The sequence below is a fragment of the Drosophila virilis genome, chromosome 3, assembly GCF_030788295.1.
Source record: "Drosophila virilis strain 15010-1051.87 chromosome 3, Dvir_AGI_RSII-ME, whole genome shotgun sequence".
Classification (NCBI taxonomy): domain Eukaryota; kingdom Metazoa; phylum Arthropoda; class Insecta; order Diptera; family Drosophilidae; genus Drosophila; species Drosophila virilis.
Window position 1 is genome coordinate 3,059,690 of NC_091545.1, and position 13,653 is coordinate 3,073,342.

Consider the following 13,653-nt stretch of genomic DNA (forward strand, 5'->3'; position numbering starts at 1 on the left):
ATGTGTGTGTATGCATGGCTGTGTGAGTGTGTCGAGCGCGTGTGAGTGAGTGAGCGAGTGAGTTAGTCTGTGTGTGTGTGTGTGTGTATTATGTAGATCGCTTGAATGAAAACTAACGGTTAATGCGTATTTTAATGTTGTTCTACACCTGCTCCTCTCTCAACCGTTTCTCTCTCTCTGCTCTCTCGGCTCTCTTTCGCTCACTTTGATTTACTTTTCATTTGAGTTTCTTTAACTAATTTTTTATAATTTTTTTTTTTTTTGTTTTTCTGCTTCATCTCTTATACGTATAAACTTTTATAATTTTATACTAAAGGTTTTTACCGTTTTCATTTCATTTTTTTGGATTTTGTTTTGTTTTGTTTTTTCTTTTCCCTTTTTACTTTGTATATATATAAAAAAAGATGTCCAAAGTTTTTACGTTACGTTATTGTATATACGTGTTTTTTTTTTTTGTTGGTTTTTTCTTCTTTTTTTTTTTGTAGTTTTTAAAGTGGATCGTTCTTTTTTTTTCTTTTGTTTTTTTGTTCTTAACTTGTTTTTGTTGTTCGTTCTGCCTGTTTGCTTTACAGTTGTCCTATGCTTTAAATGATTTTTCTTTTTTCTGCCTTATTTTTTTGAATGTTTATATATGAGCGCAATGCGCCAATCAGCGCGTTTACTATATATATATATATATAAATATATATATATATACTATAGATATAGTAATAGTATCGTACTATGTATATATGTGGGGTTGTTGTTTGCCTTCCGTCCTTTGCTTGTTTTTCTTTTCTTCATATATATGTGAATATATATATATATATATATATAAATATATATATATATATGTATGTATATATATGTGTGTAACTAACGGCGCTTTACTTTGTCTCTTCCTTCTCCTTGTTCTCCTCGGTCGACTCCTTTTCGTTCGACTGTGGGGCAAATGGGGAAATCATTAGTCATTAGTCATTAGCCAGCATTCATCAGTCATTAGTCATCAGTCATTAGTCATTGTTCATTAGTCATTAGTGGACAATAATATCAATTGAATTGTGAGCCTTACCTTGTCCTTCTCCAGCTCCTTCTCGATCTTGTCGCCCTCGGGGCCCTCCTGCTCATTTGATTTCTCCTGCTCGCCGCCTTCCTTGCCCTCCTTGGTCTCGGGTCTGCAAAAAAAAAAAAAAAAAATAAAGGAGTAAATTTCAATTTATTTAAACGGCATTTTGTACTCACTCTGGCTTGGGAATGTGCGCATTCAGATCGAGCTTTGTGCAAATCTCATCCCAGTCGGGGAAGCACTTGTCCTTCATGCGCGACACATGCCCAATCAAATTGGGACACTTCTCGGTCATATAGTCCCGCAACGGATACGCAATATCCTTGGACAGATAGTGCAGCTGTGAGAGCACCGCAAATGCGACCACATCCAGGGTGGTCGGCTCATCGCCAAAGAAGAACGGCTTACAGTCGAGCATCTCGCTGAGCACCTTCAGATCGTTCTTGCCAAACTCCTCGATCTCCTCGGCGCTGTGCACACCGATGCCGTGCGCCTTGAGCTTTTTCGTACCCTGGAACCACTTGTTGTGTTGAATATTGGTTGCCAAATATGTGTTTTTTTTTTTTCAATGTTAAACAAAATGCAGAGGATGCACAACGGGCAACGTGCAACGGGCAACGGGAGTTTTGTTAGGAGTAGTTACACAATATACACACACACACACACACACACAGAGAGAGAGAGGTTAGCAGTAGTAGAGGAAACACCATCGAAAATATCAACATAAAAATATATATCATAAAAAAGAAACGAAAAAAAAGAGAAAAAACACCATGCAAGAGTTAGTGATAATGAATGGAATTTGGTTTGGTTTTTTTTTTTTCATCTTAATTTACTTTATTTTTAATTTTTGCTTTAAATACAGCCTTGCAGCAGATATAGACAGTCGATTATAGACATATCTGATCTGTTCTCGGTTTTATCTTGATCAGACTAACTATGGATCCTTCCTTTCATATAACTCATAGAGTTCATCTAAATATCGGATGACTATATCGGATTACTATTTCACATATACACAGTCGTGTATATACATAGGTCCTTCTATGTCCTTCTATTTGATCCGATCTCTCAGTCTTAATCTTGATACAGCTTTATACTACTATATCATATAACTGCATAATTCTGCTGTCTTTTATAATAATATATCAGCTAAATCTTGCCAATATCGGATGACTATATCACATATAGAAGGTCGAGTATATATAGCCATCTACATCTATTTGATCTGATCTCTCAGTCTTAATCTTGATATAACTAGATATAGATCCCTGCCTTTACAAGGTCAACAGATCAATTACAGTCAGATCGAACTACTATATCATATAATTTCAAATCTTGGCAATATCGAATGTCCTTCTATTTGATCTGATCTCTCAGGGTTAAACAATCTTATAAAACTAGCTGTAGATTCGTCTATTTATCAGTTTTACTTAGATCGCTTTACTATATCATATATAACTGGATAGTTTAGCTGTCGTTTATAATATATATCAGCTAAATCCTAGCAATATCGGATGACTATAACACATAAGCTGATTTCTTTACCAAATGTTTTACAAATCTGCCTGCAAGGGTATTCGATATTCGGTAAACCGAAAATAACTGTTCTATGTGTTATTGTTGTTGTTGTTGGCAATTGCGGTATTTGTATATATGATCATAATTGGGTTATATGAGAGGCAACGCTGAACATAAACAATTGGCAGGCACCGTTATTGTTTATGTCCACATGATATATGCAACTGTAAACAAAATTTCTGTTCGCTGCGACAGGCTCTGGCAATAGATCCGGCTCTAGTGTGCGTGTGTGTGTGCGTGTGTGTGTTATTGTTGTGGCAGTTGGAGTAGGTGCAACATAATACGGCAGCGATTCCAAGAGTCTGTTACGTTTGCCTTTTCATCGGCTTCTGTGTCAATTTGTTTATTTACACTAGCCAGGAAATATGCCAGAGCCAGATCCAGAGCCAGAGCCGGAGCCGGAAAACTCGACTCGAATTCCCAATAAACAATGCGCCGGTGCCTCAGTTCATGATAACTACAAACTAACTAAGGTTTGATGGACTTCTAGATTTCTCTATTACTCCAGTTCCAGATATATGTATATATATACACTCTGGTTACGCATTTCTGGCTAATTACCTTGCGACCGAATGTGATTTTGAAGAAAAAGTTCAAAATCGAATTGGGCAAACGCAGGCCGAGCGCATGCTGCAAATTAACTTTATAGCCCTTGAGCACATTGTCCGGATATTTGGCACGCCAGTAGAAGATGATCCAAATCAAATGATTCTCGAGCATGGCAATTGTGGCATAGGACACATTGCGCTGTTCAGCGGTCAAGCCGGCATCCAGATTCTTATCATACTTGGCCGATAGCTCCTTGATGATAATTGCCGAATCGGCGATTTCCTCGCCATTTAGCTCAATGAACGGCAATTGGCCCTTCTTGGAACGGAAACGCATCTTGTGGTCGACATTCTGGAAAGCGTAAGAGAAATCGCAAATTTAATGCATTAATAATGAGTAAGTGTTGAGTAATGATTCAAAGGTGAGGAGGGGGGGCTGAGTAATATGCTTCGCTGCGATTGCTGGGGTGGGCGGTTTCTCTTGATATTTTTATTCTCAATAACTTTTTCCATATCGCGCATTCCGATTCATGGATGTAGGCATGTGTGTGTGTGTGTGTGCGTGTGTGTGTGTGTGTGTGCGTGCATGACTAATGTGCCTGTAATGTAGTTCAATCTCTGTCTCCCACGCGACCCGGCGCAGCCTGTTTGGATGTACCGGCCGCTAGATGGCGCTCATGACATATATAGGCCTGTATACACACAATCGCATATATATGCATATACGCACGCATACTTGCACACTTCCATATATATATATATATATATGTATGTATGTATGCCAAAAGCGAGATGCTTGCTGCCAAGCGAAACAACCACTAGAAAAAGCTGTACCGAAAAATCAACCAACACCCAACTACCCCCACTGTGTGCGCACTCACACATATACACACAGCGTCGTGCTGCTTGTAAAATTACACACACGAACGCACACGAGACGAGGAGTTGGAAAATTTCCAATTGCCGCTTTTTGAATTTGGCATATTCCAGTGTCAAAGCTGCTGCTCGCCGCCGCCGCAGCCGACTTCCAGTGTGTACACGTACAATATGCATGCGCCGTTAACCGTTACAAAAAAAGTGACAGTTATGTCCGGCACATTTTGAGCTAGCATGTGTGCGTGTGTGTGTGTGTGCACATAATTTCTAATTAGAAATTGTCCACAACAAAAGCGGACAGTCATATCGGGGCGTAGCATATTTCATGCTTTGGCGCGGAGGGCAACAAACAGGGCAAACAGGCAGGGTGTGGTTGCAAACTCGCACACAGCAAACGAGAGAGAGAGAGAGAGAGAGAGAGGGAGACAGAGAGCGTAGTCAGAGGGCGAGTAAGCAAAAAGAGATTATGTTTTCCAGCCGCAGCAGCAGCAGCAGCATCGTTGCTGCCCAGGCTGAAAAGGGTGGAGTCGTCATCGCCGTCGTCGTCACATTTAATTCCAATGATCCACAAAAAGGCTGCCTCGAAAATGGAAGAAGCTGCCTCCAACGCATAACTGTCGCCACCACCGCAACGCAGCAGCAGCAGCAGAGGCAGAGGCAGAGACAGCGACAGAGGCAGAGGCAGCGGCAGCTTTTGCCGGCGACGCATTGTCGCTACACAATGCAAATGTTTATTTTTTATTAAATCATTATGCCAATTAAGCGGAGACGGAGCTCAATTTTGGCGCAGTGTGTAGAGTTTTGCATTGGCAACAATTGGATGCATGCTAAAGACACGACAAAAATGAACAAGAACAAGAACAAGAACAGGGGAACAACAACAACAACAACCAACACGCCATGCAATTATGCAGCGCTTGCGTGTGCATGTATGTGTGTGTGTGTGTGTGTGTGACTTGGAAATCCACACCCTGCCTTAAGTACAAAGAGCGGAGTTTTAGCAGAGAGCGAGCGAGCGAATGAGCAACAACAAAGGCAGTGACTGTCGCCGCAACCGTTGCAGTTATTGCATATGTATGCGCAGTCTTTGTTTTGAGGCAAATATGCGGCTATTAATTAAAATATAAAAAAGAAACAACAACAAAAACGAGTAACGTTTGACTGCATTTGTCGTTGGCATTTTTAAAAAGAAATTAAAACAACAACAACAAAAAAATGCAAAACTCCACTTCCCCTCACACACACACACGCACACACACACACACTAGCGCTGCTGCCGCCGCTGACTTTGCAGCGCTCACACGTACAGTTGTACTCATACAGGGTTGCCAGACCGTGCCGATGCGTCAACACTTTGTGCTGGCAATATGGCACAACGCGCGAACATTTGAATAATTGTGAATTGTAAAAAAAAAAAACGGATGTGTGTGCGCCTGTGTGTGTGTGTGTGTGTTCGGTGTTGCGGCTTTTGCGCCGCAATTTCCACAAATGAATTGAAAATGGAAATTTATGCACGCACAACAACTGCCCAGCCATCGCTGTTTGGTTTCATTTGTAATGCATATTGAAAAAGTGAATTAATTGCACAATATACATGCATAAATACTTACGAATGGCAGTCACATTGGAATGCCAACTATGCGGGCGGCAATAAGCAGCAGCAGCAGCAGCAGCAGCAGCAGCCGCGCCTTGTTGTTGTAGCTGCTGCCTGGCGTTGTTAATGATTTCGACACGCTCGCTACACGCTTGTGGTGTGAAAAAAATATGCGTTTGGTTTATCACCCGTCTCCTGCTGCTGCATTTGTTTATTTTTGGGCAAGGCAAAATGTGCGCCTGCCTTTTAAATGTATACAAAATGCAGCAATGCGTTCACAATAACAACAGTCAGCGCGCGGCCATGATGGGGGTGCGACAGTGAGGGGCGGGGTCGATATCAGTCGATTTCATTAACGCGCGCCCTTCTGCATTGTTGGCATTGTGTTTAATGAAAATGTCAAAGGTCCATTTCGATGCATTCAGTTTGTTGAACTCGCCGCCGCCCAAAGCTCTTATCATAAGGCGGAACAAAATGGAAAGTGCGCTGCGACTGCGTTGTCGTTGTGTACATTGCGTACACATTGCACGCACACACACGCACACACATTTATATCTGACGTACTGTCAATCATAATTGCCTGCGGCTGCCGGCTGCATACAGCAGCAGCAGCTGCCGTTACTTTCCCATTGCAGCCAAACGACGATAAATCAATTCAATGAGCCGCAGCAGAGGCAGCGGCAGCGGCTGAGGCAGCGCGGCAGCATATGGCAAAAGCTGCTGGCGCATTATCAGCTTAGGAAGGGAATTTCATCTCGCGAGCATCAATTAACATTCTTACAGCTCACACTCACTCCGGCTACCCTTCCGCGCCGTCTCTTACGCCCCCGCGCACTCATTAAGCCATGTAATTAATAAGATTAAAGAAAACAACAATTGCGTCGTCGTCGCTGCCGCCGCCGCCTGGGGCCGCACCCATTTTTGTAAGTCTATAAAATATGAAGGAAAATATATGCAAAACGCATCGCGCACGCGCCTAAAGCTTTAAAACTTTTGGAGCGTCGCGAGCTCTGTTAATGGACAGTGGGGCAAAATGAGCGCTGGACAGTCGTCGGACAGTGGAGACGGTTATTTGTCTAGCTGGGCTACTTAAAGATAAGGCGCAGTAATAAGAGTGGATAGCGGCGAGGTAGGGTTTGGGGGGGGGGGGTTTTAGCGCAGCAGCAACAATTTTTTTATTAAAAGCAATTACAAAACGGGCACAAACGGGGCTTGGAATTTTTGTGCAAGGCAAAGACAGAGACTGAAAAAAACTAAATGAAGCAGAGCTCGCTGCAGCTGCAGCAACAAAGACAAAGACCAGAGTATTAAATGGGAGCTGCTGAGAGCGAGCGCATAAATCGGAGAGAGAGAGAGAAGAGAGAGAGCGCCAGCGCCAAGTGCAAAATTTGAAGCACAACTTCGCATTGGGGAAGGGTGAGGGAGTCAGTTCTGTTCGTGTGTGTGTGTGTGTGTGTGTGTGTGTGTCGGTGTGGAGTATAAAGCACAACTTATGTGAGAGAGCAGCGGCGAGACGTTGACAACGAAACAGCAGCTAGGCAGAGGCCAGGCCAGGCCAGGCCAGCCAGGCACAGCGCAGCGCTGCGGCGTCGGCGCACACACAAATTTTATGTATACGCTGTTTCATGTAGACGCACACACACACACACATACACATGAACAGACAGGAATAAAATCCAGCAGCAGCAGCAGCAGCAACAACAAAACGGCTTGCCTGGCTCGCTACAGGTTCAAATACGAGTACACACACCCATACATCCACGCATTGGAAGTCTGCCTGTGTGCGTGTGTGCCGGGATAGAAAGAAAAGGCAATGCTAAATGTATCCCTTTTCAGCGCATGCAGGCCTATAGGGCGCGGTGCGCGGGCAGGTCACAGGCTTAGCACACAATCATGGCGGTTTTTATGTATGGGTGTGCGTGTGCCTGTGCATGTGTGTGTGTATGGAAAAAAATCTCTACCGCAAAAATACATACATATGTATGCATGTATGCTAGGGGAAAAAAAAAATTTTGATGATGAAAAACCCGCCAGGGAAATGGGAAAATCATGTAAAAATTTAAAATATGTTTCACATGCAGCAAAACAGATAGATAGATAGATAGACAGAAAACATGATGCTGGAAAATTTTGGAAATTGGAAAATTTACCTCGTACTTGAGCGCCACCAGACGCAGCCAAGTCTCCACTTTCAGGCAATACGGTGAGAGAGACGGCAGCAGGGGAGTACGCGAAAACTGATACAGATAGATAATGTCCTTCTCAAAATTGGTCTTGTGCACATTGAACTTTTGTGCTGGGGCTTCTGATTTGGCTGGCGCAGCGGCAACATCGCCACCATCTTTCTTCGCATCGGCAGCGGCAGCTCCATCGGCAGCGGCAGCGGCTGGCGACGCCTTCGCATCCTCTTTGTTGTTGTCTTGGGCGTTGTTAGCGGCAGCGTTCTCAGCAACGGCAGCGGCAACGGCGACAGGCTCGGCAGCAGGTTTTTCCGCCTGCTCGGCAGCAGCATTTTCTGTGGTCGCTGCTGCTGCGGCGGCAACTGCTGGCGTTTCCTCAGCGGGTATTTGAGCTACTTCGGTTGCCATTTTTTTTTTCTTCTTCTTTCTATATTTCTTTCTTTTTTCTGCTTTTTATTCAATTTTTCTTCGATTTGAAGTTGCGCTTTCTTTCAAAATCTTCACACTTTTCCTTGTTCAAATGCACGCACTCACACACATACACGGATACGGGGCACGAGCACACACACAGAAAGACAGAGAGAGAGAGAGACGAAGTCACAGTCGAGTCGCAGTCGCAGAGTCACCACCACTACAGACAGTTTTTTTTTTTTTTTCAAAATGCACCACACAATTTGCGCACAGTTAAAAGGTACCGCACCAACCAGACGCAACCGCTCACAAAACAAAACTGAACGGTAAATTTCCATTTCAATATTTTCCAGCCATGGTAACATTCTGGCAGCGTTGCACTAGCAAACCTATCGAATTATCGCTGTTAACTAACCGTTGCTGTTATTAACAGCATAGCTCCACACACAATATGTGCTGCGGCACACTTTTCAACACTCACTCGTCATTTTCACAAACAAAGCGCGTCAAGTGCGACAGTTTTCGACTTAAATTAATTAAAACAGTGATTAACGCAAGTTTATTGAACCTTTAAACGATGGGCGCTGCATTGGGCCTCTGTTCGGTAGCGCAGGTGTGTGTTAACAATTAAATTACCCGTCTGCATATCCTGTAAAAGCAAATTGCGCATATGGTAAAAACTGCAGCAAAATCGATTCTCAGTGTTGGCGGCAATGGTGAAATAAAGGCTAAAAATAAACCGCTATGAATTAAATATAAATTATGCGGCTACATTTGGCAGCTTTGACTGAGTCGTGGCTAAAAATAAAACATTAAGATTAGCTAATTTCATATATAACTGCAGGAAAATCGATTTTCAGTGCTGTCAGTTTTGGCGACAACAAGGCTTTCCCGCTAAATTTGGCTAGATTTGCTTAAGAAAACCGCCAAAAAAAAACGGTCTAATTTGATTATTTCTGTTTTCAGTGTGCGCTCTGCTGCACAGGCACCGCGGCCAGCATGTGCTGCTCGGCCTGCCCCACCTGCAAGAACTCCTCCTCGTCCCGTTTCATGTACGCCTTCATGCTGCTGGTGGGCACGGTTCTGGGCGCCATCGCACTCTCGCCCGGCCTCCAGGGCACGCTAAAGAAGCTGCCGTTCTGTGTGAACTCCACATCGACAATTAGCTCCACGGCAATCGGCACATTCTCGGGCGGCACACTGCAGGTGGACTGTGAATATGCCCTCGGCTACATGGCCGTCTATCGGTTGTGCTTTGGTCTGGCCTGTTTCTTTACCCTGATGGCGGTCATAATGCTGGGCGTAAAGAGCTCTCGAGATCCGCGCTCCCACATCCAGAATGAGTTTTGGCCTCTGAAGTTTCTGATATGCTTTGGCGCCTCCATTGCGGCCATTTTCATACCGGATGGCTCCTTTGGACCGGCCATGATGTGGGTGGGCCTAGTTGGCGGGCTGGCCTTCATACTCGTCCAGCTGATCATCATTGTGGACTTTGCGCACAGCGTCGCCGAGAACTGGATTGGTGAGTTCCCGAGCTGGCATCTTTTACTGAATGTTGACTAATTCGACATTTGCTCATTTGCAGAGAATGCGGAGAACAATCGCGGCTATTATTATGCCTTGGCTGGCGTGACTCTTCTGGCCTACATAGCCTCCCTGACGGGCATAACTCTCCTCTACATCTACTTCACCACAGTCTGTATTCCATTTTATATTGATATTCATCTAGCAAACAATACGTTTTCTTTGATTTGCAGTCGACGGGCTGCGGCATCAACAAGTTCTTCATCTCGATTAATCTGATATTCTGCCTGGTTATCAGCATTTTGTCTGTGCTGCCCGCGGTGCAGGAACGCTTGCCCCACTCGGGACTGTTGCAAAGCTCGCTGGTGACATTGTACACCATTTACTTGACCTGGTCCGCTGTGGCCAACAATCCGGGTTTGTCTTGAATGAAGCAAACCACAATTTGTGCGTTTTATGCCCTCTCGTCTCTCGTCTCTCTCCCCCGCAGAAAAGGCCTGCAATCCGGGCATGTTTGGACTCATGGAGGGCTTGCCCAATGCCACCACCACAACCCTTGCACCGCCCACACCCAACTCCAAGGTCACCTTCGATACAACCAACATTATTGGCCTCGTTGTCTGGCTGCTGTGCATCCTCTACAACTGCTTCAGCTCCGCCGTCGAGGTCTCCAAGATTAACAATGACAACAGCGAGAAGCGTGGTACGTGCCCTCAGCAGCTCCTCCGCTCTACCCTTGCAGTGGGCCGCATTTGAAATGTGTAGCTTAATGTGAGAAGGACAAACTTCTGATCAGAGTCAAAAGTCGAATTCTGCCGTTTGTCTGTCAATTAGCTGCAAGTTTATTGCGATCGAAACTTGGCATAGATGCGAATTTATGCTGCGGTCTGTTATGTGGATGTCCAAGTCAGTCTGATCGGATCCCTATATCATAATGTAGCTACCTTAGTACTTAAGGATATCTTAACAAAAGCTCAGTATGATTTCAATCGTATCACAATATGGATTTTTGGTGCATCCATCTGAGCTGAACTCGACTTTTCTAGAAGCTATGTTTATAATGTCAATCGATATATACATTTATTTACCACACAATGCCTGCAAGGGTATTTAGTCTTCGGCAGTTCGAAGTGAAGTCTTCTCTCTTGCCTTGTCACGCACATTGCACAGTTTCATTGTTCCCGAGTTGCATAAAAAACCTCTCGTAATGCTTGTTCCATGCTCGCTTTTCATTTTCGCTGTACATTTACTGGCTAACTAATTAACTAACAATTTTCTCTTTATTTTATATTTATTGATTCATTTAAACACGTTTGTTTTTATCAACTTCCACTAATTGGTTTGGTAACGAAACTGTGTACAATTTGCCGACACCTTTAACTAATATAGTTTTAACAGAAGCTCTATCAGACACAGAGACGGGCAACGGCGCCGAGAAGCCCGCCACCGACAACGAGACCGAGGGCGTCACCTACAGCTGGACCGCATTCCACACCGTACTCGTTTGCGGTGAGCACAAATTGCGTCCACTTACATGGTTTAGATTAATATAAAATATATTTACATATTTGCAATCAGCTTCCCTGTACGTGATGATGACGCTGACCAATTGGTATAAGCCCAACTCGGACATAGAGCTAATCAATGGCAACGAGGCTTCCATGTGGGTCAAAATCATATCCAGCTGGCTGGGCGTATTCATCTACGGCTGGAGCCTGATTGCGCCCATTCTTCTATCCAATCGCGACTTTAGCTAAGCGGCCTTTAGCCAGCAGTATTGAAAAATAACATATTCTATGTATACGTATATAAATTATAAATGTAGGCGTGGTCTTTGATGCAGCCTGGACATGCCAAAATGCAACGGAGCGGTGCTTAAGCGAATGTTTGCCATGGTTATATTTACTCATTAATCGTACTCTCAATATATAACTAACTCTATATATATATATATATATATTATATACAATATCTGGTGTCGAGTGCTCACTCCGAATAAAGTTTAGAGTTCTTGCTGCTGCAGCTGTTGCGTCTGTTTGTCAATGCACTCCCGCAGACGCTGGAGTACTACGTTCTTGCCCAGTATTTCCATCATTTCCGCCACGCCGGGACCCTCCTGCAGGCCGCTTAAGGCGCCGCGCAGCGTTTTCATCAGCGCCGGAAACTTGAGTCCGGCGGCTTTCGCGTGGCTTTTGAACAGCGCATTTAGCTGATCCTTGCGGTATTCGGGCGTGGCGTCCAATTGCTGCAGCAGCTGCTCCAGCTGTGCTGCACTTAAATCCTTGAGCACAAAATTGCTCGGCTTGACCCAGAGAAAACTCAGCTTGCCGCTGGTGAGATCCTGCAGCAGGGTCAGACGCTGCGCTGCCCAGTGAAGCACCTCCACAATATGCGACTCGGCGAGGTCCAGATTGGAGCTGTGCATTGGAAGTGTTAACATAGGCATTCCATTTGGTTTCCCTTGAGAACTTACTGCATGGGATAGGCCTGCCTGACCAGCTGCTGCACGTGCTCCACTAGCTGCAGCCGGCTCTGCGGCACGGCCAGGCGCGCCTTAATCTCCAGCTGATTGTAGTCATTGAGCAGCTCCGCATTCAGGCGACTGGGATGCGCATTCACACGCTCCAAGCGAAACTCCGCGGCCAGTTGGGGTATGGAGTACAGCTGCGGCTTGGCATTGGGTCTGTGCTCGAAGCCGCCGCCGGCGGATACAATGTAGTTGAGCAGAGCCGTGGGAAAGTAGCCGCGTTCCCGGAACTGCTTAATGCCAATGTCACCCTGGCGCTTGCTCAGCTTGGTGCCATCGGCGTTGACCAGCAGCGGCAGGTGACCAAATTGTGGTGGCTGCCAGCCAAAGGCTCTGTGAGAAAGGAGATAAAAACCCAGTTTATTTCATGAAGCAGAAGGAATCCTTCAAGATTTACCCACTTGTAGAGCAGCAGATGCTTGGTGGTCGAGATTTGCCACTCGACGCCGCGCAGCACATGTGTGATGCGCATTTGGTGATCGTCCACGACGTTGGCCAAATGATAGGTGGGAAATAGATCGCTTTTCATGATAACCGGATCACCTTCCGTGGCGCTAACATTGTGCTGCACGCTGCCATAAATGAGATCCTGCAGCGGCTCCTCGTGCTCCGACAGCTTGAAGCGTATGCAGTACGGCGTGCCATTGGCCAGCTGCGCTTCCAGCTGCTCCGGCGGCAGATTGCGGCACTTGTTGTCGTAACGCGGCACCTGACGGGTGCGCACAGCTTCCTTGCGCAGCAGTTCCAGACGACGCTCCGTGCAAAAGCAGCGATAGGCGCTGCCGTTCTTCAGCAGGCGTTCAACGGCTTCGCTGTTGTTTGCGCAGTGATTAGAGTTCATTTTGGATAAATAAAAGACGTCCGGCTCACCTGTACAGTTGGGTGCGCTGGCTCTGGATGTAGGGCCCGTGCTCCCCGCCAAAGCCCGGGCCCTCATCTATCTCAATGCCAGCCCAGAGCAGATCTTCGATCAGACGCTCAGTGGCACCCGGCACCAGCCTAGTCTGATCCGTATCCTCGATGCGCAGCAGGAACTTGCCGCCGGCATGCCGCGCGTACAGATAATTGTAGAGCGCCGTGCGCAGGCCGCCCAGATGTAAGTCGCCGGTGGGGCTGGGCGCGAAACGTACGCGCACATCGCTGTGGCGGAGCCTGTGGCTGGCGCAGAGGCACTGCGTCAGCATTCTGGCTCGTTGCATCATTAACATTTTCAGTTAAAGGAATCGAGTGAAGAGCGTAACAAATGTTTGTTTACGTTCGCCGAGTTAACGGTGTTTAACAGCTGATAGTGCTGCCAGATGTGGCAGAGAATTCTTTTAGTTAGTAGAGATGAGCGTGTGTCGTGTGCAAAAAATCGAGCGCGTCGA

General features: G+C 45.6%; 3 protein-coding genes across 6 annotated transcripts; 1 reads left to right on the plus strand and 2 right to left on the minus strand.

The window, feature by feature from the left end:
- Window positions 1-194: 194 nt before the first annotated feature.
- fax (failed axon connections) lies at window positions 195-8,559 on the minus strand. 2 transcript variants are annotated; one of them, XM_032435353.2, is made up of 5 exons: window positions 7,795-8,559; window positions 3,188-3,526; window positions 1,222-1,565; window positions 1,052-1,154; window positions 195-920 (listed from the first exon to the last, which is right to left on the minus strand). In XM_032435353.2, the coding sequence occupies exons 1-5, from the start codon at window positions 8,230-8,232 to the stop codon at window positions 867-869; spliced, it is 1,278 nt and encodes a 425-aa protein (XP_032291244.1). In that variant the 5' UTR covers window positions 8,233-8,559; the 3' UTR covers window positions 195-866. The 2 variants fall into 2 exon arrangements, with proteins under 2 accessions (XP_032291244.1, XP_002046246.2); XM_002046210.4 differs by having other exon boundaries at window positions 1,222-1,556; window positions 7,795-8,558.
- A 133-nt stretch (window positions 8,560-8,692) lies between these two features.
- On the plus strand, window positions 8,693-11,781 carry Serinc (serine incorporator TMS1). 3 transcript variants are annotated; one of them, XM_002046211.4, is made up of 7 exons: window positions 8,693-8,848; window positions 9,202-9,757; window positions 9,821-9,930; window positions 9,993-10,176; window positions 10,250-10,462; window positions 11,149-11,268; window positions 11,338-11,781. In XM_002046211.4, the coding sequence occupies exons 1-7, from the start codon at window positions 8,813-8,815 to the stop codon at window positions 11,514-11,516; spliced, it is 1,398 nt and encodes a 465-aa protein (XP_002046247.1). In that variant the 5' UTR covers window positions 8,693-8,812; the 3' UTR covers window positions 11,517-11,781. The 3 variants fall into 3 exon arrangements, with proteins under 3 accessions (XP_002046247.1, XP_015031062.1, XP_015031063.1); XM_015175576.3 differs by having other exon boundaries at window positions 11,158-11,268; XM_015175577.3 differs by having other exon boundaries at window positions 11,170-11,268.
- On the minus strand, window positions 11,762-13,575 carry GluRS-m (putative glutamate--tRNA ligase, mitochondrial). The gene is made up of 4 exons (XM_002046212.4): window positions 13,157-13,575; window positions 12,688-13,098; window positions 12,233-12,619; window positions 11,762-12,176 (listed from the first exon to the last, which is right to left on the minus strand). Exons 1-4 carry the CDS (start codon window positions 13,492-13,494, stop codon window positions 11,762-11,764), a joined length of 1,551 nt encoding a protein of 516 aa, XP_002046248.1. The 5' UTR covers window positions 13,495-13,575.
- Window positions 13,576-13,653: the final 78 nt, after the last annotated feature.